Source organism: Rhinoderma darwinii, chromosome 3 (genome assembly GCF_050947455.1).
Source record: "Rhinoderma darwinii isolate aRhiDar2 chromosome 3, aRhiDar2.hap1, whole genome shotgun sequence".
NCBI classification, from domain to species: domain Eukaryota; kingdom Metazoa; phylum Chordata; class Amphibia; order Anura; family Rhinodermatidae; genus Rhinoderma; species Rhinoderma darwinii.
In genome coordinates this window covers 377,080,803-377,107,139 of record NC_134689.1, presented here as the reverse complement: position 1 = coordinate 377,107,139, position 26,337 = coordinate 377,080,803, and the positions used below count along the sequence as shown (strand labels likewise).

Here is a 26,337-nt window from a genome sequence, read left to right as displayed (position 1 = left end):
TGGCCATGTATTACCCGGCCCCATAGACGGGTAAACGGCCGAAAATAGGGCATGTCCCATTTTTTGACGGACAGGTTTCCCGGGCCGTCAAAAAATCGGTCGTGTGAATAGCCCCATTAGGGGTCTATTGTTCCTAATGCAGTCGGGTGACGGCCGATTTATGAACGGCCGGCACCCGGCCGGGAAACCCTGTCATGTGAATAAGGGCTTACAGAATTTTTTTTTTTATTACAAATGAATTTCGGCCAAAAAAAAATAATTTGTCAATTTCACCTCTACTTTGGTTTAATGCCTGTGAAAATCCTAGTGTTAAAAAACACTTTCTGAATGCTGTTTTGAATACTTTGAGGGGTGCAGTTTTTAAAATGGGGTGATTTATGGGGACTTTCTAATATATAAGGCCCTCAAAGCCACTTCAGAACTGAACTGGTCCATAAAAAAATAGGTTTTGTAAATTTTCTTGAAAATATGAGAAATTGTTGCTAAAGTTCTAAGCCTTGTAACGTTCTAGAAAATAAAAGGACGTTCAAAAAACAATGCAAATATAAAGTAGACATATGGGAAATGTTAACTAGTAACTATTTTGTGTGGTATTACTATGTTTTACAAGCCGATACATTTCAATTTAGAAGAATGCAAATTTTATTTACATTTTCATGTATTTCACAAATAAATACTGAATTTATCTACCAAATTTTTCCACTAACATAAAGAACAATATGTCACGAAAAAACAATCTCAGAATCGCTAGGATAAGTAAAAGCATTCCGGAGTTATTACCACATAAAGTGACATGTCAGATTTGAAAAAATGGCCTGTGTCCACAAGGCCAAAACAGGCTCAGTCCTGAAGGGGTTAAATGAAGCAGCGGCCAAGTATGCGCGCTGCTGCTGTATTCAGAATCTATGGGAATATTGGGAACAGCCGAGTACAGCCAACAGTATATGTGCATGAAATGCGGGAAACCAGGCGCAAAGACAATAATAAATCTGCCCTAATGCGTCTGTTAAAAATGGCGTGAATAATCACCTCAGTGTGAACTAAATTGGTTAAAATCCAATGCACAATCAGAAAAAAAGTGTTCCCTCTATGCGGTTTACGGGTGAGAAATGACAGCCAATCACAACCCCCGCATCGTATACACATGGCCTGAGAGAAGCATCAAGAATCACATCCAAGGAATGGCTGCTGATCACCTGTTTCATAAACATGAGCTTTACGTTACTATATCCCCCAGCATTCCCTGTCGCCTGCATGCTGGGAACTGTAGTTCCACAACAGCCACACTGCCCTGTCTACACTGTACCGCATACATATATAACAACAGCGTCACCGCCTCTCTACAACGTTCTAATCGAGGGGCGCGCATGAACATGTCATCGGGACCGCGCACGTCTTAACGTGCTCTACGTCTAAACACTGACAGCGCTGATTGACAAGCGCGAGAGCAAATAGAAGAGGAGGAGGCGTGGCCTGCGTCCTTGTGTACAAGATGGGGGTCAAACTGGAGATATTCAGGGTAAATATCCCGTGTGTGATGTCTGATGAGCTGTGTGTGAGGGGAATGGACAACAGCTGAAGAGTTGGTTCAGTGCTGCTGCGAGTTGTAGTGTAGCAATAGCTGCTGGTTCTGTCTTGCGGCATGCTGGGGCTTGTAGTGTTACAGCAGCACTAGAGTTGCTGGTTCTGTGCTGGGAGTTGTGTTGAGCTGCTAGTTTTGCCAAGGGGCATGCTGGGGGTTATAGTGTTGAGATGATTGTTTTGTCCTGAAGGATGCTGGGATTTGTAGTGTCAGAAGAGCTGCTGGTTCTGTTTTGGGGCATGCTGGGGGTTGTAGTGTTGAGCTGCTGGGGGTTGTAGTGTTGAGCTGCTGGTTTTGCCCAGGGGCATGCTGGGGGTTGTAGTGTTGAGCTGCTGGTTCTGTACTGCGGCATGCTGGGATATATAGTGTCACAAGAGCTGCTGGTTCTGTCCGGCATGCTGAGGGTGGTAGTGTTGAGCCGCTTGTTCTGTCCCTGGGCATGTTGGGGGTTGTAGTGTCAGCTGGAAGAGGTTGCATGCAGACCACCCGGGTAAATCCATATAGGACTAAATGGTTCCCAGGTCCATGGAGTTGCACATTGTGCGCATCATTAGTGGCGTCACCCATGTGATTGATCAGACTGTTTTCTGGTCAGGACATTTCGCGTTGAGTTCTGTTGGTATGATTGTCATGTGACTATAAGGGCTTGTCCATGCGTAACGGAATTGCTGCGTATTTTCCGTCTGGAATTGCGGACGGAAAATACGCAGCAGAATACCGTAGCAGCGATGTAGATCTGATTGAACAAATGTCATCCACCCTCTGCGTAAACTTCAGTCCAGAAATTGACCTGCGGTGTGTAGTTTTAGTTCCGCAGCATGTCATTTACTGGATATATGTATATATGGATTATGTGAAATCTTGAATTTAATGAATTGGCTATGAGTATATATATATAGGTTATAATACTGCTGCGGAAAGTGGACTGAATTCCTGCGGTTTTCAGGGGCGATATCACCACAAGGGGTTATCCACACGTAACGGATTTGCTGCAGAGAATTTCTGCAGCATTTACGTATAAACTAGCAGACAATCCGCTGCGGAAAATCAGCACCATTTCATGCGTTTTTTATTGTGGAAAATAGTGCGTATTTTGCTGCGTTTTTTTTTTTCAAGGCTGTGTGATGTGATATTTCTTTAGAAAAATGCAGCAAGGGCTTGTCCACACACAACGGATTTGGTGCGGAAAATTTCTTCAGCGATTTAGTTGAAAGTCAAAGGCTTTCTGCTGCGGCAAAAACGCACCGTTTCCTGCAGATTTTGTGGCAGAAAATGGTGCGTAAATTGCTGCGTTTTTCACAATGGTAGGAGATGGAGACGTCTCCTATGAAAAACAGGTCCATTTCGGCTCGGAAATTTTACCTAGCATGTGGATGAGACTTGTTAAATCTCCACTATGCTGCGTCTGTATTAAGCTGCGTCTGTATTAAGCTGCGTCTGTATTAAGCTGCGTCTGTATTATGCTGCGTCTGTATTATGCTGCGTCTGTATTATGCTGCGTCTTTTTCTGGCCGAAATTCCGGCCAGAAAAAATGCGGCAATTCCGGAGCGTGTGGACGAGCCCCAATTCTGTCCACTTTCCGCAGCAGTAAATGACATGACATTACGGCCTTTTTTCCATAGTCAATGATAAACGGCTCCAAAAACGTCCCAAGAAGTGACCTGCACTTCTTTTTCGTGGCCGTTTTTCAAAATGGTTGTGCGAAAAAACGGCCCGTCGGAATAGAACACTGTTTTTCCCATTGCAATCAATGGCAGATGTTTGGAGTCGTTCTGCTTCAGATTTTTCGTCCGTTTTTCAAAAATGGGCCGTGTGAACATATCCTTACAATTGATAACACTATGTGCCTCACATCAGAAAATGGAAGGACTTATTATTTTGTTGGGGTGTTTTAACATTGGCAAAGTTATTGGTATCAAGAATTGCAATACTACACAAAGTATCTGTATTAAATTCTGGTATCGTGCCAACCCTAGATTGGACATGATTTGGAAAGCCACACCCCTGTCTATATAAGGTCTCACAGCTCACAATGTATATCAGAGCAAAAATCAAGTCATGAGGAAGAAAGAACTGCCTATAGAGCCCAGAGACAGGATTGTGTGGAGGCACAGATCTGGAGAAGCGTACAAAAAAAAATTCTGCTGCACTGAAAGTCCCAAGAGCAGAGTGGCCTCCATTATTTTGAAATAGAAAAAGTTTGGAACAACCGGGACTCTTCCTAGAACCTTGGTAAGAGATGTGACAGAGAACCCAATGTTCACTCTGGCTGAGCTCCAAAGATCCTGTGTGCAGATGGGAGAAACTTCCAGAAGGTCAAGCATCACTGCTTATCACCTGCCCAATACCATCCCTACAGTGAAACATGGTGGTGGCAGCATCATGCTGTGGGGGTGTTTTTCAGCGGCTGGGACAGGGAGACTGGTCAGGGTTGAGGGAAAGATGAATTTATGCAAAGTACAGAGATATTCTTAATGAAAACCTGGTCCAGATTACTGGACTTCAGACTGGGCCGAAGTTTCACCTTCCAGCAAGACAATGACCCTAAGCACACAGCCAAGACAACACAGGAATGACTCCGGGACAACTCTGAATGTCCTTAAAGGGAATGTGTCGCTAGAAATTTTTTTAATTTTTTTTAGTTAAACAGTTAGTGTATACATGATTAAACATTGTTCTAATTTTTTCACGAGTCAGGAAATATTATAAATTAGATTCTAATTTATAACACTTCCCTGTGCTGGTCACTAGAGGGAGCAATTCCAAAAATTGCAGCATTGGCATGTGGTAAAGCAACCACATTGCTTTATGCTGCTAAATTTGAGAAGACACACTCGCTCTAGCGTTCTCAAACAATCCCCCCTCCTTTATCCCGGCTAGTGCCAGAAGAAAGGAGGGGGTTGAACGTTCAAACCTCCTACACTGTGTGCCGCCATTTTTTGAGTGAATACACAGTGTAGTAGGCTTACATACAATGCTAATCACACAATAAAACACGAACATACACATAAATAACTTACCTGCTCCTGCCGCCGCCGCCGGTCCGTCTGCGCCCTCCGCTCCTAGTTCTTGCATCAGAACACATGTCTGGAAGTCGCGACCGGAAGTAGTCATCTTACTGTCCGGCCGCGGCTTCCGGTCCACATGATGGCGGCGGATGTCGCTCGGCCGAAGACCTTCCTTTTGGACTGTGTGGGAGCGGCGCATGCGCCGTTCCCACACAGACGGCGTACGCTATAGTGAATGGAACCGCTCCCGTTCGCATTCTCTATGGGGATGTATGTGTCGTATTCCATGTCTGTATGTGTCGTTAATCGACACATACAGAGATGGAAAAAAAAATGGCAGCCCCCATAGTGAAGAAAAAGTTAGAAAATAAAAAAAAGTAAAACACAAACACACAAATAAATAATTTTTTAAAAAATAAAACACTAAAAGCAAATTGATATACATTTTTTTTTTTTCGCGACACCTTTCCTTTAAGTGGCCCAGCCAGAGCCCTGACTTGAACCCAATCGAACATCTCTGGAGAGACCTAAAAATGTCTGTCCACCGACGGTCCCCATCCAACCTGACAGAGCGTGAGAGGATCTGCAGAGAAGAATGGCAGAAAATCCCCAAATCCAGGTGTGCAAACCTTGTGGCATCATACCCAAGAAGACTGGAGGCTGTTATCACTGCTAAAGAGGCTTCAACTAAGTACTGAGTAAGGCCGGGTTCCCACGTAGCTTAAACGCTGGGGAATTTGCGCAATGGAATTCTGTGCGGAAATTCCGCAGCATTTACAATAGCAACAAAGTGGATGGGATTTTGAAAATCTCATGTCCACACTGTGGAAAAAACGGCACAAAAACGTAAATTGGCCTGCGGAGCGGAATTGCAGCATGTCAATTTATGCTGGGTTTTCGTTGCTTTTCTGTTGCAGGTTTTCCCCATTAAATTCAATAGGAATGCAAAACCCACAACAAATAGCCAAGTGTTACGACTTTCGTGGCGGAATCGGAGCATGGCCTCATGCACACGACTGTAGGGGTTTTTACTGTCCGCAAATACACATCAGTAGCCGTCTACAATTGCGGAAGCGCCCATTGACTTCTATGGGCGAGTCCATTCCGAAATTGCAGACAAGAATAGGACATGTTCTATAATTTGTGGATCATTTCTACAGCCCGGGCACACATCCGTAAATATACGGAAAGGTGTCCGTGGCCAATAGAAATGAATGGGTCCGCAATTTCATCCGTAAAGGAGGGACCCCTCACCATGATAATGGCCGGGGTAAGTATGAACGTTTTGTTTCTTTTTCTATTGCTACTCTCCGCAGCGGGAATTCCATCCAAAAAACGATGTGGTGCGGTTTTTCGGATGGAATGTTCTGCAGTTTCCAGGTCGGATACGCTGCGTAGTTTTACGCAGCATATCCGACCTGTGAGATCCCGGTCTGAATACTTATGTCAATGCAATATTTGAGTTTTTCCTTTTCAATAAATTAGCAAAGAACTAACATTTTTTACTTTGTCATTGTGGGGTATTGAGTGCAGAATGATGGGGAAAACGTGAATTATTTTTTATTTAAGCGCTAGGTCTCAACATAACAAAATGTGAAACAAGTGAAAGGGTCTAAAGACTTTCCCAATGCATTGTATCTGGTGGTCCGGCCCTTCTCTGATCCCGTGGTTGCCTGATTGAAATAAGGAGTCAAGTAAATTTTTACTGTAGTCCCATGGCAGCATTTTGTCTGACAGTGCAATTTTCTATCTTGCTCTCTAGATGGCGCTATATCTGACATTCCCTGTGACAATGTTCTGGATCTCTAATCAGCCGGAATACTTTGAAGAGTACATAGTGAAACGAAAGGCAAGTAATGGACGTGAATATTACATACATCAGACGTGGAGACCTTGTATAGGTAGAGATAAAACACAGATTGGTAAACATGGATCCGATCTAGCTGTCTACATTGACTTCTATGTAGGAAAATCGCCGTCCATGCAACATCTGATGGAGAATGGCACATGTGGTACAGAATCATCCATAGGATAACATTAGCACCGTATTACTGATTCATGCCACACAGGCCGTGCACATAGGGAATGACACACTGTATCCACAATCACTATCAGCCTATGTAAGACCAGTTTTACCTCTAGGATAGAATTGCTATATACGTATGACACCCAAAAGACCCTGTGCAGCAGCCCACAGAGGTTATTCGGCTCCGTGCACTGGACTTTTCTGTGTACAGATCACGTTGCATCACACTGGAAACATTGTTTAGAAATTATTTCCAATGAAATGCACACTGATTGGCCACTTTATTGGGCCCAGTTCACACTGAGGTTTTTTTTACGCTGGTTTTGACGTGGAAACTGTGTCGGAAGCAGCAGCAAAAAAATGTCCGAAACTGGCTCCCATTGATTTCAATGGGAGGCGGTAAAAAAAAGCAGCATGCTCTTTCTTGCCGCGGGTTCCGCCTCTGACCTCCCTTTGAAATCAATGGGAGGCAGAGAGAGCATTTTTCGCTGCGTTTTTTTTTGCCCGCGGAATGATGATCGCGGCAAGAATTTGTAAGCAAGTCAAAATCTGCCTCAAAATTCCTTCAGTAATCTGTCAAAATCTGCCTGCAAATAAAACTCTGTGTGAACAGGGCCTTAGAGACATCATCTAGTAGAGCATTGGACCTTCTTTGACCTTTAGAACCGCAGCAATTCGGCACGGCACAGGTGTTTACATTGTTCTGCAGGAATATTGGCCCATGCTGACAGGATAGCCTCTCACAGTGTCCTTCTGCCATAGGGTAAACCGCCGCCATGGAGGGATGAACTTGGTCGGCCACAATTCTTAGGTAATCCCTACTGTTCAAACATCCATCCACACGTATCAGAGGACCCAGAGTGTGCCAAGAAAACATTCCCCACACCATTACTCCACCGCCACCAGCCTGAACTTTTGACACCGGAGAGGAAGGGTTCATTGATCCATGCCGCTTGTGCCAAATTGTGACCCTCCCATCAGCCTGGTGCCACAGAAATCTGGATTCATCTGACCAGACGATGTTCAGCCACTGCTCAGTGATCCTATTTTTGGTCTCTTGCCCACTGGAGTCTTCCTTTTCTGCTTCCCTTAGACAGTAGGCACTTGAGCTGGTCGTCTGCTGTTATATTCCATCCGTGCTAAGGAACGACGAGTTGCGTATTTGGACAGGTTATTTGGAGCATCATCGTTGTATTCAGCTGCAATTTGCTTGTTCGTCAGAACGATTCTTGACGTCCTCCTCTGACCCCTTTTTTTCGATGAGTTATTGACGTCCACGGGATCCCCTTTCGCAGGATGTCTTTCCTCGATCACACAGTTCTTGGTTTACTCTCGACAGCGTTGTACTAGAAAACCCCACATGGTCTGCAGTTTTTCAAAAACTCGCCCCGGCTAGTCCAGCATTTGACATACCTCGTTCTAAGTCTCTCAGATCACTAAATTTTCCCATTCTAATGTGGATTCAAACTGAAACTGATCCGCGAAAAACTTGCTCACGTGATTTTATGCTGCACTTGAAGGTTTGATGTCGACTATCCATACAGGGGAGCTCCAATCGTGAAAGGCAGGTGTCTCTAATAAAGTGGCCATTCAGTGTATATGAATAATGATCACGACTGCCTTAGTCTGGGTTTTCACGTGGCGGTCAAAATTTGTGTCAAAACCACACAATTTTGCAGCGGTTTTCAAAGCAAAAAATGCATTTTGGCTAAGATGTGTTAATCCAGCCTTACACTGGGGAACTCCTGGTATATTGGTGCCCACACTGAGGGCTCCTTAGCGTTGTCCTATATAGTCATGCCATCACACTGCTGATCCTTATTAGACATGAGGGCACAGAGCCAGCTCCTCCACCTGTAGTAAACACAGTCACACCCCTGGGAGCACCGCCATGACTCCGACATATGGCGTATCTGCTCTGATGTTCTATTAGCAGCTGCAGACCTGGCTATATGGCATCTCCTACTAGTTCTTCTGGGAAATCTTCGTGTCAATCAATATTGCCACCATTACATCGCCCACAGGAGTGGTCATCAAGCTTACCTGGTGTCCTTTGTGCCTTAGAAAAACGTATAGTAAATATTCTGCTGAGTTGCTTGCATTATAAACGCTGGGAGACATGTATATACATGGAGGGCCTATACTGTTTACTTCCACATGGTAATATATATAAAAACTTTGTGTTCTAACTTTTCCACTTTTTATTTTAGAGAGAGATTTATCCCCCGGAACAAGATGAAAAGGTAATAACATTGTGGTTGTGAGGAGGAAGCGGACACGGTGTATACTAGGGAGGTCACGATACCAGAATTTGGACTTCGATACCGATACTTGGTGTAGTATTGCGATTTCGATACCAAAATGATACTTTGCCAACATAAATAAAAAAAAATAAGAATAAAAAAAGTCTTCCATTTTGTGGTGTGATGATGAATTTTGAATGTGCCTCACATTAATAGTAATTAACCCCCATCATGTTTCTCCGTTATAATGGGTTGATGTGTAAGGTACGTGATGGGGTTAATTACTATTAATGTGAGGCACATTCAAAATTCATCATCACACCTCGTGCCCCACAATAAGTGAAAGAAAGCAGTTTTATTTTTTTACAGTGTACACATCATAAATGACGCAAAAAAATAGTTGTGCAGGTTATTACGGCCGCGAAAATACTGATTGTGTGTATATTTTATGTATTGAGACTTATTTGAATGTTTATTGTAAAAAAGGTATGTGTGTTTTTTAATTTAATATTACTTTGTTTTTACTTTATTTTTAAACTTTAATGTACTGGCATATATCTATATACATATAGTACACAGGCATATATCTATATGCCAGTACATTAGCCTGTGGACAGATAGTACACAGGCAGTTGTTAGGACATACCTAAGTATGCCCTAACAGGAAATATGGTAGGACATCCCTGGGGTCCTTCAATGGACCCTGGGCTGTCTGCCCATATATGGTATGTCCCTCAATCGCGTCAGAGGGATTCCTGTGACGCGATCCAAGGGGCATCCCACCTTCTCACTTTCCCCTGAATGCTGCAGTCAGCTTTGATCGCAGCATTCAGGAGAATAGCGGCGGAGATGAGCGGTTCCTCTGATCTCTGCCGTTATAGAACAGTAGAGGAGAAAAACGCAGGCACTGAGGGCAGAACATGGGGGTGTTTTGTTGTGCACCTGCCATGTTCTGTCTTCATTGCCGGCAATCATTAGTGCAGCGCCGGCCGCATCACATCATCCTGACAACGCGCATACAGGACTCAGGAGTCGGGCAATGACTGTATTACACAGCTGCAGCCCCGCTCTCATACATTCATGTGTTACTATACTTTGCTGTGCGGCCGCACAGCTTAGGGCCTGTTCACATCAGCGTTGGCTTTCCGTTCCGGGGTTCTGTCGGAGGTTTCTGTCAGGGGGAACCCCGCAACGGAAAGTCAAACGGAAACCACAGCTTCCATTTCCATCACCATTGCTAGCAATGGTGACGGAAACATTGCTAATGGTTTACGTTTGACACCATTCCGGCAGGAAATCTCTGACAGAAACCTCCGACGGATTCCCGGAACGGAAATCCAACGCTGATGTGAACAGGCCCTTAGTATCGAAATACATGAAATAACTGTATCGAATCGTTTGGGGGTGCACAGTATCGAAACCGTATCGAAGTTTCAATGCATCGTGCATCCCTAGTCTATAGACATACACTGGGGCTCAAGTATCAATAGCGTTGTATGTGCGATAGTCATTTTCACATCTGATAATGATGGACTTTTTGAACGATAGGCCATCAATATTGTAGTCCTGGAAACCCTGTTTCTGTGATCCTATAGGAGAACGGGTGTCAGGACTGAACACCATGATTTACTAAGGCGCTGTTCACATCTGCCTTGGAGGCTCCGTTACAGATTCCATTGTTTTTGGACAAAATAGTGCAGCATTCTGTGCTATTATGTCTGGCATAATGACAGAAACCGTAACGGAGACCCGACGGAAAGTCAATGGGTTCTGTCGGCCAGCGGATTCTGGAATTTTAGTTTTTCTGCTTCCGTGACTGAGCAGAGCATATGGAAACACCCAATGCAGATGTGAACCCGGCCTAAGAGGGATCATATAGCCCTCTGCATATCATCTGTCTTAAAAGAGCCAGTCGTATAGTCCCTGCTGTTTAAGATTGTGGGGCGCACTCGGGTGATACCGCCCACTCCTTTCTCTTATCACTATCTATTGCTTCTTACTTCTATCATAATCACTACCTGCTGCTATTAGGGCAGTATGCAGAAGTTCCTGAAATAACAGGTATTCAAGGGATTTTCCCCTTAATATAATCATACCGAATCTGTTAGATGATGATAAATTATACCAGTTTCTCGTTTTATTTCCTTTTTTTGGAAATTCCTCTGCCTTAAGTTTTTCCCTTACCAGTGGCCCATGTCAAAAATTTGTTTGTAAATTCCGTTGCCAGCGGTAACGTCCACCGACGGGTCTTGCAAAAGGTGGTCACGCATGCGCGGATGGGGTTCTCTCTTTCTCTAAGGTCCCGGCATAGTGATGTGTGGAGTATCTGTTCTTTCTCGTGCACAGAACAGAAACTTCCCAGTTTCGGCACTATACTTGGCCTGTTCATGTGCTGTACCAGTCCTATCACTGCCTGCACATCATCGGCACAGACAGCCCTGTTGTGGAATTCTGGGAAATTGGCATTACGCTGCGGGTAACGCGCTGCCTGGCCACAGTTTTAGAAGACCTACCAGAAGAAAGGGATCTCATGGGGGCACATAAACATTGAAAAAATATGTATTTTTGGTGGGTTTTCTCTAATCCTGCAATCCTTGTCCTATTGTCACACAGAAGAGACAGCTGCAGGAAATGAAGGAGACGATAAGACTGAATAGAGAGAAACTCTACATGCAAGACTAGCGCATCCTGCGGCAGAACATCCCCCGGGTCCCTCTCTACTGTATTGCACAACGTATATGGCCGCTGTGATGTATATGACTATAAATCTACAGTAAAGAGATGTTTTGTACATATTAGAGATGTCTCGTTTACTTTGTCACCAATATCTAGATCTCAGTATTGCATTATAAACACTGGGCACTTCTCTTTTTAAACTGTCTCTATGAAATTTCTCATAGCAACCAATCGGAGTCCACCTGAGACCAACTAATTGTGTAAATGAGGGTGCCCATTCTGAGTTTGACTCTGAATTTCAGCTTGCAGACCGTTGCCGTTTCCTCAATCCATGGCAGCACCGTCAATAGTGGACCAAGAGCACCTGAGTAATCTCATCCGTTATTTATTTTAAAGTGTAACTCTGTGTAAAAGAGGAGAACCCAGCTACATAATGAAGCCGGATCATCAAGAGGGCCAAAGCTAGCCCTATGCTCAGCCCATTTCTCTTGAGTAACACGGTCACTGGGCAGTCTATATAGGCAGTGATCCCTCTGCATTCTCCAGCCATAGGAATATTTCATATGCAGATTACTGGCTCCGAATACCGCTCAAGAGCAATGGATTGTATGCTGCGACAATCGTGACCGTGTATATATATCAATAGGATGTCTGATAGGTGAGGGTCCCCCAAGAGAGGTGGTCAGACAGTCATGGTCACTCCCTATTGAGGACTCTGGGAGATATTTTTACCACTTCTGTGTCTCCTATAGACATCAATTAGGAATTTGTGGCCATGTCTCTGCCAGGAACTAGTTCATATCCTTAAAATATATGGCATATTTGTACTTAGTGGGAAAATCCCATTAGGGCTCATTCAGACGAGCGTGTATCACATCCGTGTGACGGCCGTTAAAACAATAGGGCCGTTCACGCGACCGTTGTTTCAACGGAGCGTGTGGAGGGTCTGTGAAAAATTAGGACATGTACTATTTGACTGCGTGTCACGCATCCCTCCATAGACTCTAGTCCAGACTTTCCCAACCTTTTCAGGCTCACCCCTGGGGGAAAAAAAATTCCTCAGGGCACCTCAACCAAAAATTGTTTACATAAACCGGCTAAAAACAAGCACTATACTCAGGTTATGTTCACACTGCGTTTTGTTTTTTTGGCAGAAAAAAAATCTGCCTCAAAATTCCTTTATGAATTGACTGCGCTATTTAATGCTTTTTTTTCTGGTGTTTTTTTGCCCACGTTTTATTTAAGACGTTGAAGCTAATGCAAAAACCGCAGGTAAAAAAGCAACAAACGAGCGCAGCAGGTTTTTTCTGCCTCCTATTAATTTCAATGGGAAGTCAGAGGCGGAAACCACTCGAAGACCATCAGCCCCCACTCACAGTAAAATAACCATCAGCCCCCACTCACAGTAAAATAACCATCAGCCCCCCCCACTCACAGTAAAATAACTATCAGCCCCCACTCACAGTAAAATAACCATCAGCCCACCACTCACAGTAAAATAACCATCAGCCCCCACTCACAGTAAAATAACCATCAGCCCCCACTCACAGTAAAATAACCATCAGCCCCCCCCACTCACAGTAAAATGACCATCAGCCCCCACTCACAGTAAAATAACCATCAGCCCCCACTCACAGTAAAATGACCATCAGCCCCCACTCACAGTAAAATAACCATCAGCCCCCACTCACAGTAAAATAACCATCAGCCCACCACTCACAGTAAAATAACCATCAGCCCACCACTCACAGTAAAATAACCATCAGCCCACCACTCACAGTAAAATAACCATCAGCCCACCACTCACAGTAAAATAACCATCAGCCCACCACTCACAGTAAAATAACCATCAGCCCACCACTCACAGTAAAATGACCATCAGCCCCCACTCACAGTAAAATGACCATCAGCCCCCCATTCACAGTAAAATGACCATCAGCCCCCCATTCACAGTAAAATGACCATCAGCCCCCCACTCACAGTAAAATAACCATCAGCCCCCCCCACAGTAAAATGACCATCAGTCCCCCACTCACAGTAAAATGACCATCAGCCCCCACTCACAGTAAAATAACCATCAGCCCCCATTCACAGTAAAATGACCATCAGCCCCCCACTCACAGTAAAATGACCATCAGCCCCCCATTCACAGTAAAATGACCATCAGCCCCGCACTCACAGTAAAATGACCATCAGCCCCCACTCACAGTAAAATAACCATCAGCCCCCATTCACAGTAAAATGACCATCAGCCCCCCACTCACAGTAAAATAACTATCAGCCCCCACTCACAGTAAAATAACCATCAGCCCCCCACTCACAGTAAAATGACCATCAGCCCCCCCCCACAGTAAAATGACCATCAGCCCCCCCACAGTAAAATGACCATCAGCCCCCCATTCACAGTAAAATGACCATCAGCCCCCCCCCACAGTAAAATGATCATCAGCCCCCCCACTCACAGTAAAATTACCATCAGCCCCCCCCCTCACAGTAAAATTACCATCAGCCCCCCTCACATTAAAGTGACCATCAGCCCCTCCCCCTCTTAAAGAGACCATCACAGACAAAAAGTGCTTACTCCTGGGGAAGGATTAACCCGTTAGTGACCGCCAGTACGCCTTTTAACGGCGGCCACTAACGGGCTTTATTCTGATGCATATGCCTTTTTACAGCACTGATCAGGATGAGTAAACAGAGCAGGGAGCCGTCAAATCTCCCTGCTCTCGGCTGCTAGAGGCAGCTGAGGGCTGGGAGCGTCCCTGCTCTGCCGTGTGAGATCGATATTAGTATCGATCTCACATGTTTAACCCCTCAGATGCGGTGCTCAATAGCGAGCACCGCATCTGAGTGGTTTTGGAGAGAGGGAGGGAGGGAGCTCCCTCTCCCACCGACACCCGGCGATACGATCGCCGAGTGTCAGTGTCTTCTATGGCAGCCGGGGCCTAATAAAGGCCCCCAGGTCTGCCTGTCATGAATGCCTGCTAGATCATGCCTCTGGCATGACCTAGCAGATGCCTGTCCGTTTTAAACGGACAGGCAGTAATACACTGCAATACAGAAGTATTGCAGTGTATTATAATAGCGATCGGAGAATCGCATAGTGAAGTCCCCTAGTGGGACTAGTAAAAAAGTAAAAAAAAAGTTTAATAAAGTTAATTTTAAAAAAAATGTGAAAAAAAATGAAAAACCCAGCTTTTCCCCCTTACAAACTCCTTTACTATTAAAAAAACAAAATAAAGTTAAAAAGTTACACATATTTGGTATCGCCGCGTCCGTAACGACCCCGACTATAAATCTATTACATTATTTAACCCGCACGGTGAATGGCGTAAAAAATTTAATAAAAAACTATGGAAAAATTGCTGTTTTCTGTGAATCCTGACTTAAAAAATTTTTTATAAAAAGTGATCAAAAAGTCGCATCTACTCCAAAATGGTACCAATAAAAACGACAAGTCTTCCCATACAACCGCATCGGCGAAAAAATAAAAACATTACGGCTTCAAACATGGAGACACAAAAGCAAATAATTTTGTCACGTCTGCTACCAGCAATAAGTTTTTTGTTTTGTTTTTTTTGCAGTGGCTGAGCGGAGTGTCGCGGCATTCCTGGATGGTTCTCACGGCACCCTGGTTGGGAACCACTGCTCTAGTCCATGTGGGATCCATGAAAACGCGTCCCGCACAGGTGCACCTCGGACGTGAAAAAAGTCAGTTTATCACGTCCGAGGTTGCCGACGCTCGTCTGAATATAACCTCAGTGTACGTTTGCATGAGTCATTTTCCGTTGCGATTTTCATAATCGCTCCAAAACTGACAAGTTTTTTGAACAAAAAAAAATGCTGCGCTTCCTGGCACGGTAAAAACCGCAACGAAATTTGCAAAAACAAGGACTATGTAAATGTACCCTTAGGGTTTGTTACCACACACAGGATATGCAGCGGAATTTATGCAACAGAAAATCTGCATCAGTGTCTCAAAAAACACCGATAAATCTGTGTGTTAAACATTGATTATAGCAAAGTATCTGCACCTGCGGATTTTCAGTGTTTTTACTGTTTCCGCTGCATAAACTGTACAAACCGCAGCAAAACAAATCTGTTGCGGAATTTCTGTTTCCCATTTAAGTCTATGTGCCAAACGCGCAGCATCTCTGCACAGAACACACAGCATGAATTGACATGCTGCGGAATTGAAAGTCGCACCAAAGAACACTTTCTGCACGTCTCGGGAGTAATGGCCATTTCGGCCGTCCTCCCAACATATACAGGAGCTGTGACAGCTGCTGTCTCGTAAAGCAGCTGTCATAGCTCCTACAGCGGGGACCGATCGCTGTGTCCCCGCTGATTAACCCCTGAAAAGCCGTGTTCAATAGCGATCACGGCTTTTTAGGGGTTAAGCTGCCATCGCCGGCCTGCTACACGATAGCGGCCGGCGATGGTGACTATGGCAAACGGACACAAAACAATGGCGTCCGGCTCTGCCATAGACGGAAGCCTAGTGGGTCCTGACGAAGTCAGGACCCACTATGCTTGCTGTCAGTGAGTAGCTGACAGCTCTAATACACTGCACTACGCATGTAGTGCAGTGTATTAGAATAGCGATCAGGGCCTCCTGCCCTCAAGTCCCCTATTGGGACAGAGTAATAAAGTGAAAAAAAAGTTAAAAAAAGATGTGTAAAAATAAGAAAATAAAAGATTTTAAATTAAAAATCCCCCTTTTTCCCTTATCAGTCCTTTATTATTAATAAAAATATAGAAACAAACAAATAAACTATACATAATTGGTATCGCCGCGTCCGTAACGGCCTGAACTACAAAATTATTTTGTTATTTATCCCGCACGGTGAACGTCGTAAAAGAAAATAATAATAATAAACCGTGCCACAATCACAATTGTTTGGTCACTTCACCTCCAAAAAAATGGAATAAAAAGAGATCAAAAAGTCGCATGTACCGAAAAATGGTACTGATCGAAACTACAGTTCGTTACGCAAAAAATAAGTCCTCGCACGGCTTTATTGATGGAAAAATAAAAAAGTTCTGGCTCTTAGAATAAGGTAACACAAAAAGAAAATTATTTTTTACAAAACGTATTTTATTGTGCAAACGCCATAAGACATAAAAATAAACTATAAACATCTGGTATCGCCGTAATCGTATCGCCCCGCAGAATAAAGTGAATATGTCATCTATAGCGCACGGTGCACGCAGTAAAAAAAATCGAATAAAAAAACAATCGTAGAATTGCTGTTTTTTAGTCACCACGCCACCTAAAAATAGAATAAAAACTGATCAAAAAGCCGCATGCACCCCAAGAAAACTACAATGAATTCCTCAAGGGGTCTAGTTTCCAAAATGGGGTCACTTTTGGGGGGTTTCCACTGTATTGGCACCACAAGACCTCTTCAAACCGGACATGGCGCCTAATAAAAAAGAGGCCTCAAAATCCACTAGGTGCTCCTTTGCTTCGGAGGCCGGTGCTTCAGTCCATTACCGCACTAGGGCCACATGTGGGATATTTCTAAAAACTGCAGAATCTGGGCAATACGTATTAAGTTGCGTTTCTCTGATAAATCCTTTTGTGTTATAAAAAAAAATTGTATAAAGAGGATTTACTGACAAAAAAAATATGTAAATTTCACCTCTACTTTGCTCTAAATTTCTGTGAAACACCTAAAGGGTTCATAAACTTTCTAAATGCTGTTGTGAATACTTTGAGGGGTCTAGTTTCTAAAATGGGGTGTTTGATAGGGGTTTCTAATATATGGGCCCCTCAAAGCAACTTCAGAACTGAACTGTAACCTAAAAAAATAAATAAATTAGGCAATACTTCGCTTCTTACATTATACTGATAATGAGCCGTGCCCACCCCGAGATGACCCCAGTTTTGACCGTTTGTATAAACTGAGACCCTATTAGACCGTTTCAGTGCCCGGTTTTCCCAAGCATTCACCCCCGAGAAGTGTATTTCTATTGATGAGTCCTTGGTACATTTTAAAGGGAGGCTTCAATTCCGCCAGTACATGCTGAGTAAGAGGGCAAGGTATGGCGTGAAGATGTATAAGCTGTGCGAGAGTGCATCAGGGTTGGTATACCTACAGGTTTAGGATATATGAAGGGAAGGACACCAGTATTCAGCCCCCAGAATGCCCCCCCCTTACTGGGAGTTAATGCAAAAATTGTGTGGGATTTGGTGCACCCACTGCTGGACCAGGGTTACCACCTCTACCTGGATCATTTTTATACCAGCGTCCCACTCTTCAACTGCCTCTTTTCCAGAAGTCCTGCGGCATGCGGCACTGCTAGAAGAAATCTGAGAGGCCTCCCTAAGACTCTGCAGGGCAAACACTCAGAAGGGGTGAGAGCAGGGCACAATCCAGCAGCAACATATTGTGTGTCACGTACAAGGACAAGAGAGATGTCCTTGTATTGACAACAATACATGGCCGCACCAGTACACATGTACCAGTACGAGGTACCAGTACAGAAAGCAGACTGCATCCTGGACTACAATAGGTACATGGGAGGGGTGGACTTATCAGATCAAATCCTGAAGCCCTACAGCGCCATGAGGTGTGGTATAAGAAGCTGGCCGGGCACATCATACAGATGGCATTGTACAATGTGTACATGCTACGTCGATGTGCAGGCCAGAGGGGAACTTTCCTGGAATTTCAAGAGGTGATTATCAAGAAACTAATCTTTAGGGACCAGGAAGGGGGGGCACCCAGTACTTCTGGAAGCGGGGCCACACGCATCGTACCAGGGCAACACTTTCCAGGAGAAGTTCCCCAAAATGGCAAGAAGGGAAAAAGTCAAAAGAGGTGCAAAGTCTGCTATAAGAGGGGGATAAGGGAGGACACAATATATCAATGTAAGGCGTGTCCCGAAAAATCAGAGCTCTGTATAAAAGTGTGTTTTAAAATTTATCTTACATCCCTTGGTTTATAATTTACCCCAATTTTACTTACCCTGATGTACTCCGCACAGCTTATCCCCCCTCGTCTTTCCCCTCTGGGCCCTGCTGTGTGCCCAGGCCGCTGATAACAGCCACATTGAGGGTATTGCCGTACCCAGGGGAACCCACATTACAGTTTATGGGGTGTATGTGTTCGGTCAAAATGCTCACTACACCTCTAGATGAATGACTTAAGGGTGTAGTTTTTAAAACGGGGTCACTTCTTGCGGGTTTCAACTGTACTGGTACCTCAGGGGCTTCTGCATACATGACTTCGCACCAGAAAATCCCCAGTAGGCCAAATGGTGGTCCTTTCCTTCTGAGCCCTGCCATGTGCCCAAACCGCAGTTTATCATGACAAATGGGGTATTGCGGCACTCAGAACAAATTGCGCAACAGAATGGGGTATTTTGTTTCTTGTGAAAATAAGACATTTTCAGCCAAAACGACATATTATTGGAAAAAATTTATTGTGTTTTAATTCGCAGCCCAATTCAAATAAGTTCTGTGAAAAAACTATGGGGTCAAAATGGTCACAACACCCATAAATGAATTCCTTGAGGGGTGTAGTTTCCAAAATGGGGTCACTTCTGGTGGGTTTCCATTGCTTTGATACCTCTGGGGCTCTGCAAATGCGACATGGCACCCGAAAACCAAACCAGCAAAATCTGCACTCCAAAGAACACACAGCGCTCCTTCCGTTCTGAGGCCTCCCATGGGCCCAAACGGCAGTTTATCGCCACAAATGGGGCATTGCTGCACTCAGGAGAAATTGGGCAACAAAATTGGGTATTTTGTTCCCTGTGAAAATAAGAAATTTTGATAAAAAATTACATCTTATTGGAAAAAATGACATTTTTTTCATTTCACAGCCCAATTCAAATAGGTGCTGTGAAAAAACTGTGAAGTCAAAATTGTAACAACAACCATATTTGAATTCCTTGAGGGGTGTAGTTTCCAAAATGGGGTCACTTATGGTGGGTTTCCATTGCTTTGATACCTCTGGGGCTCTGCAAATGCGACATGGCACCCGAAAACCAAACCAGCAAAACCTGCACTCCAAAGAACACACAGCGCTCCTTCCCTTCTGAGGCCTCCCATGGGCCCAAACGGCAGTTTATCGCCACAAATAGGGTATTGCTGCACTCAGGAGAAATTGGGCAACAAAATTGGGTATTTTGTTCCCTGTGAAAATAAGAAATTTTGATAAAAAATGACATCTTATTGGAAAAAATGAAATTTTTTTCATTTCACAGCCCAATTCAAATAGGTGCTGTGAAAAAACTGTGCGGTCAAAATGGTAACAACAACCATAAATGAATTCCATGAGGGGTGTAGTTTCCAAAATGGGGTCACTATTGGGGGATTCCTACTGTTTTGGCACCTCAACACCTTTTCAAACCTGGCATACGGCCTAAAATATATTCTAATAAAAAAGAGGCCTCAAAATGCACTAGGTGCTTCTTTGCTTCTAGGGCTTGTGCTTTATTCCACGAGCGCAGTAGAGCCACATGTGGGACATTTCTAAAAACGGCAGAATCTGGACAATACATATTTAATAGTGTTTCTCTGGTAAAACCTTCTGTTACAGAAAAAAAATTGAATAAAATTGAAATTCAGCAAGAAAAATGAAATTTGCAAATTTCACCTCCACTTTGCTTTAATTCCTGTGAAATGCCTGAAGGGTTAAAAAACTTTCTAAATGCTGTTTTGAATACTTTGAGCGGTCTAGTTTTTAAAATGGGGTGTTTTATGAGGGTTTCTAATACATAGGCCCCTCAAAGCCACTTCAGAACTGAAGAGGTACCTTAAAAAAAAGGCTTTTGAAATTTTCTTAAAAATATGAGAAATTGCTGTTTATGTTCTAAGCCTTGTAACGTCCAAGAAAAATAAAAGAATGTTCAAAACACACTGCCAATCTAAAGTAGACATATGGGAAATGTGAACTAGTAACTATTTTGGGTGGTATAACCGTCTGTTTTACAAGCAGATGCATTTAAATTCTGAAAAATTCTATTTTTTCAAAATTTTCTCTCAATTTTGCAATTTTTCACCAATAAACACTGAATATATCGAACAAATTTTACCACGAACATGAAGCCCAATGTGTCACGAGAAAACAATCTCAGAATCGCTTGGATAGGTTTAGGCTGGGTTCACACGAGCACATTAACGTCAGTAATGGACGGACATATTTCGGCCGGAAGTCCCGGACCGAACTCAGTGCAGGGAGCCGGGCTCCTAGCATCATAGTTATGTACGATGCTAGGAGTCCCTGCCTCGCTGCAGGACAACTGTCCCGTACTGTAATCATGTTTTCAGTACGGGACAGTAGTTCCACGGAGAGGCAGGGACTCCTAGCATCGTACATAACTATGATGCTAGGAGCCCGGCTCCCTGCACTGAGTTCGGTCCGGGACTTCCGGCCGAAATACGTCCGTCCATTACGGACGTTAATGTGGTCGTGTGAACCCAGCCTCAAGCATTCTGACGTTACCACATAAAGTGAAATATGTCAGATTTGAAAAATGGGCTCTGAGCCTTAAGGCCCAAACTAGGCTGCGTCCTTAAGGGGTTAAAGCAAATAAATCGCAGAAAAAAAAGTATGTGAAGGAGGCCTAAATGCTACAAAAATGAAGTATCTGGACCCCTAAAAGACTTCTGATACCATTTCTTCTCTTTATCAGAGCTCCCTGGTGTCCTGACCTCAGCAGGAAAGTCCAATTCTTCCAGAAAACCACCTTCTGTCCAGAGGTGTCTCCACGCTCCTGTGCACTGATGCCAAACCTGCACCCTGGCACAGGAGAAGGGCGCCATCTGTGACTGAATTCACTGTTTTACTGTGGCTGTCTGCGTGGGTGCTTTTGCTGCGGGGCCACTGTGGTCAGAATTGTTAGGCTAAGTTCACACTTTGCAGTGTTGTGCACTGTCCGCAGCTGCAATCCAAATGGAAAACCATAGGAAATCTGTGTGTTAACCCCTTAGTGACAGCCTATTTTTGGCCCAAATGACCAAGCTATTTGATTTTTCGTTTTTCTATAGTCGCATTCAAAGAGCTATAACTTTTTTATTTTTCCATCGACATATCTTTATGAGGACGTGTTTTTTTTTGCGGGATTAGTTGTATTTTTTTTTTTTAATTGCACCATTTTGGGGTACATATAATTTTTGGATTAATATTTATTAACTTTTTTTGGGGGGGGAATAGAAAAAAACCCTGAAATTCCACCCTTGTTCTATGCGTTTTAAGCCGTAATTGTAATATTATTCCGTCAATGTAGTTATATGAGGGCTTGTTTTTTGGGGATGAGGCGTAGTTTTGATTGGTTATGTTTTGGGGTACGTGGGACTTATTGATTAACTTTTATTATGACTTTTGGGGGGGCAATGGAAAAAAATAGCGACTTCGTCGTAGTTTTTTGCGTTTTGTTTTACAGAGTTCACCGTGCAGTTTAAATGACATGTTATCTTTATTGCTTTGGTCATTACGGTCGCGGCGATACCATATATGTGTACTTTTTATTTATTTTTTACGCTTTTACTAAATAAAACCACTTTTTATGGAAAAAATGGTTTTATTTTTACTATAATCTTTATTAATAATTTTTATTTCACATTTATCACTTATTTTTTTAGTCCGGCTAGGGGACTTTACAATGCGATCTTCAGATCTCAGATATAATGCTTTGGTATACTTAGTATACCAAAGCATTATTGCCTGTCAGTGTAAAACTAACTCTGGCACGTCCTAATATGCATATAGCCGGGGCAGACCCGGGGGCCTTCCTTAGGCCCCCGGCTGCCATGACACCCCATCGTTGGCCCGCGATTGCATTTGCGGGCCGCCGATGGGTGACAGAGGGAGTTCCCTCCCACTGTAAACAAGTTAAATGCCGCAGTCGCTATTGAACACAGCATTTAACGGGTTAAACGGTCACGATCGAAGTAAACTTCGATCGCGACCGTTGGAGCAGGAGCCCGGCTGTTATCAGACAGCCGAGCCCCAGCTCCAGCCTGCATGGGACACCTGTGCAGGACTTAGACTAGGCTGCCATGAAAAGGCGGCGGGCTAGCCTAAGGCCCCTTAGTGACCGCCGTGAAAAGGTGTATTGGTGGTCACTAAGGGGTTAAATAGGAACCTGTTAGCTCTCCCGACAGGTCTGTTTTAGTAAATTATTGTATACCCATAAAATAACAATCCTGGAGCATCTTTTCTTAGCATTCTACATTATGGTATTCCTCTGTTATTCCTCCTGGAAATATATGATAAAGTTGAAGGGACATAATCTACTGACAAAGGAAATAGTAATGCCCAGTTGTCCATATATTCCTACATTTCCTGGAGGAAGGACAGTTCTAAGTGACAGTCATGTAAATAGTAAGGAACGGTGCCCCTTTTCTGGGTGGGTAGATGGGCAGCCACCGTCATGACGCCATTAGTGGCGCAGTGGCGACAGCAGGGAGAGCTGCCTTTGTCCCTGCTACCTGCAAAGTAGTGGGTGCATAGGTTCACTGCAGGTGCAGCCATACACTCGCTACTGCCATCCCTGAACCATCACTGGCATCACCAGGGCAATCTGGGAAAATAGCCTTATCTTTTTGGGAAGTCTGCCACTTTTTCAGGAGTCTCCAGATAATTCCAGGAGAGCAGGCATGTATGGTGTGAATATGGCTTCATAGGGGCACAGTGGCTGGCACTATTGTGGAGGCACTGTGGAATTTGAAAAAAAATATTTTATTTAGTTATATAACACCGACATCTCATAATCCAAATCTCTATCTGAAAGGTGTTTTTTTAACCCCTATGGGCACCACGACATAACTGTACGTCGTGGTGAGGACTAACTTTTTGCAACTTTGGCTGGTGAAGGATGTACCGTAAGGCCTACGCAACATATCTGACATAGAACCCGCAGCATTTTCCATCCGAAAAACTGCACCGTTTCTCAGACGGAATTCCGGCTGCAGAAAGCAGCGGTAGAAAAAAAACCTTACCCCGGCCGTAACCATGGCATCCTGCAGCCCGGCCTTCTGGGATGACGTTGATGTGATTGGCTACAGCAGTCACATGGGATGAAACGTCATCCCTGCAGGCTGGACAGGATGCAGGAGCAGAGAGTTCTGGGTAAGTATGAGATTTTTTGCGGCGCAATCACAGCAAGTCTCAACACTTGGCTATTTGTTGCAGGTTTTAGGTCCCCATTGAATTTAATGTGGAAAAGCAACGGAAATGCAGCATAAAATCCGCACTGCAGGTCAATTTATGAATGTTTTCACAGGAGTTTTTTTCCGCAGCGCGGGCATGAGATTTTCTAAATCTCATCCACTTTGCTGCTACTGTAAACGCTGCAAAATTTCCACACAGAATTCTGTTGCGGAAAACCCAACATCGCTGAGCTAGGCTGTTTCTGTAACTCCCATAGTAGTGAATGGCAGTTACGGAAGCAGCGTAGCATGTGAATTACTCTGTTTCCGTAACTACCGTTCAGTTCTATTTATATTGTTTTTTTATGTTTTACTACTTTTATAACGGATTGTTAAGAATAAAATTTGTGTTTTGTCAACATATTCTGAGAGCCATAAAGTTTTGTTTTTTTCCGTCGATTGAGCGGTATGAGGGCTTATGTTTTGCGGGGCGAGCTGTAGTTTACATTAGTACTATTTTGGTGAACATAAGACTTTTTGATCACTTTTTGTTTTAGATAAAGTGACCAAAAAGCAGCGATTCTTTCGGTTTAAAATGATTATTTTTTATATGTTGTTAACCGCGTGGGATAAATAATGTTATATTGTAATAGTTTGGACTTTTACGGACACTGCAATACCAGTTATGTAAAAAAAAAATTACATTGTGTTTGGGGGAAAATAGTTATTTTTTGACATTTTTATTTTTTTTATCTTTAATTGAATTTAACTAGTCCCCCTAGGGGACTTGAACCAGCGATCATTGGATCGCTTACATGGTATACTGCAGTACTAATGTATTGCAATATATTGTTATACTGACAGTCTCCTATGAAGCCCTGCCGGGGGCAGACCTAGGGTCCTGTCGCGGGCCGATGCAACTTCACAGGGGGCAGCCAACTTCCAAGTCAATTATTTCTGGACAACTAAGCTAAAAATCACAGATAGCCCAAATATTTTACGGTAAGTAATAGCAGTCTGAGTGTCGGACTCGCACCGATCGTATACTGATGATCTATCCGGTGGACAGGTCATCAATTGTCCGGTCATGGACAACCCCTTTAAACTCAGGAGGAGTGGACACCACGCTGGAGAGGAGCCTCAGGAGGACTACCAGCCGGGGAGTCTCAGAGTGAGCCGAGCTGGAGCGCCAGCCACAGTCGCTCTCACCAGACACTCGGCGGCCACTGGTGCCACACATGCGTCTGCTACGTGGTAAGGGACGGGGTGCACTGCTGTCTGTGCTGGGGCTCACTAATCACAGCCCTGCTTATAGCTTTCCCACACTAACTTAGCACAGTAAAGCTGCAGGCGGGGCTGTGATTGGAGAGTCCGACTCGCTCACTCTAACCCCGCCACTCTGCCTAGTCTCGTGAGGTGACTGGACCGCACCTCAGTCAGATGGACTCCATCATCACTCCTCCGCTTAAAGGCTGCGGCCTACGCTTCCTTTGTCTTGTTTGCGCTGCACATGTAATTTTGGCGCATGCACAGTGCAAACTTTTGGGGGAAGAAAAAAAAAAATTGCGGGCTGTGTTTTCTCCGCCAAACACTATGGACGGCAGAAAAGAAACACCAATTTTTTGTGGACTGTCTGTAAATTGGCAACTCTGCCCGTTTCTAATGGCTTAGATGCTGCAGTCGCTTTTGACTGTGGCATCTAAGGCCCAGTTCACAGTGTTTTTACACTGATTTTGATGCGGAAACAGCACCTAAAAATGTCCAGCACCGGCGGTTTTTTTTCCAGAGTGGGTTTTAGCTGCTCGCGGTAAAAAAAAAGCGGCATGCTCTTTCTGGCCCTCGGTCCAAGCGGTTAAGTGGGCGGTATCCTTCTCCTTACACTGGAGGCTGGTACACACAGCCGACACGCTGGGTGAGCCTGCTCCATACCCCCCCCCCCCGTGTGTGTGTGTGTATGTATGTATATATATTATAATAATAATAATAATAATAATATTATTTGAGAAAGACATGTGTTGCTTGACTTTCCCGCCCCAAGACGTCAGCCACTTATGCACCCAGAAAGCCCCGTCCACATATTTTATTCTTATAAAAAAAACACTCCCCGACGCCCATAGCAACCAATGAGCCGTAAAGCCCCTCCCATCTACCGCATTTTAATCCCGCCCACAAATCGTCTAATCGCCCTATCACCTATCTACGATCGAAAGCCACAGCCACGCCCACAGCTGCTTTAGCGCTCTGGGAAATAAATCACGTCATTGGCTCGCTGCATGCGCCTCCTAACAACCGAGTCTCCTCCTCTTAGTAACGGACTTCCTGCTCCTCCCGTGATGTCACGAGTGAGTGTGACGCCACAACGCGGAAGTCACCGAAGTTTCGGGGGACCGTAGTTTGTGGACGGTGGTGGGACAGGATAAGATGGCACCGTCCGGGCTGAAAGCGGTGGTTGGAGAGAGTAAGTGGCAGCTTTGCTGTTGTGACGTCACTGCGGCGCTCTCTGTGCAGGACCAGGCTTGGTGGTTTGTGTATCAGTGGCCGGCTGAGTGGGCAGAGTGCTAACTGTTTCTGTTGGAGCGTGACGTCATGTAGCCACGGTGCCTTATTACGTCATGATTACATGAGGTTGTCATATTTGGAGACTTTGTAGTACTACAACAGGGGGGCTGATCTCATTGGTGCTAATAGCAAAAGC

The 26,337-nt window shown here is 44.2% G+C and overlaps 3 protein-coding genes across 4 annotated transcripts in view; 2 read left to right on the top strand and 1 right to left on the bottom strand.

Annotated features, from left to right (window-relative positions):
* RETN (resistin) overlaps positions 1 to 26,337 on the bottom strand; it is a 115,541-nt gene that overhangs the window by 49,626 nt on the left and 39,578 nt on the right. The gene's annotated exons all lie outside the window — the stretch shown is intronic.
* PET100 (PET100 cytochrome c oxidase chaperone) lies at positions 1,418 to 11,658 on the top strand. Its single transcript, XM_075858798.1, has 4 exons — positions 1,418 to 1,519; positions 6,354 to 6,440; positions 8,828 to 8,860; positions 11,474 to 11,658. The coding sequence occupies exons 1-4, from the start codon at positions 1,493 to 1,495 to the stop codon at positions 11,540 to 11,542; spliced, it is 216 nt and encodes a 71-aa protein (XP_075714913.1). The 5' UTR covers positions 1,418 to 1,492; the 3' UTR covers positions 11,543 to 11,658.
* Positions 25,894 to 26,337, top strand: part of STXBP2 (syntaxin binding protein 2) — a 66,231-nt gene continuing 65,787 nt past the window's right edge. The window contains exon 1 of the mRNA XM_075858799.1: positions 25,894 to 26,100. Coding sequence (XP_075714914.1) covers positions 26,064 to 26,100 — 37 coding nt within the window. The 5' untranslated portion in view covers positions 25,894 to 26,063. The remainder of the gene's footprint in view (positions 26,101 to 26,337) is intronic.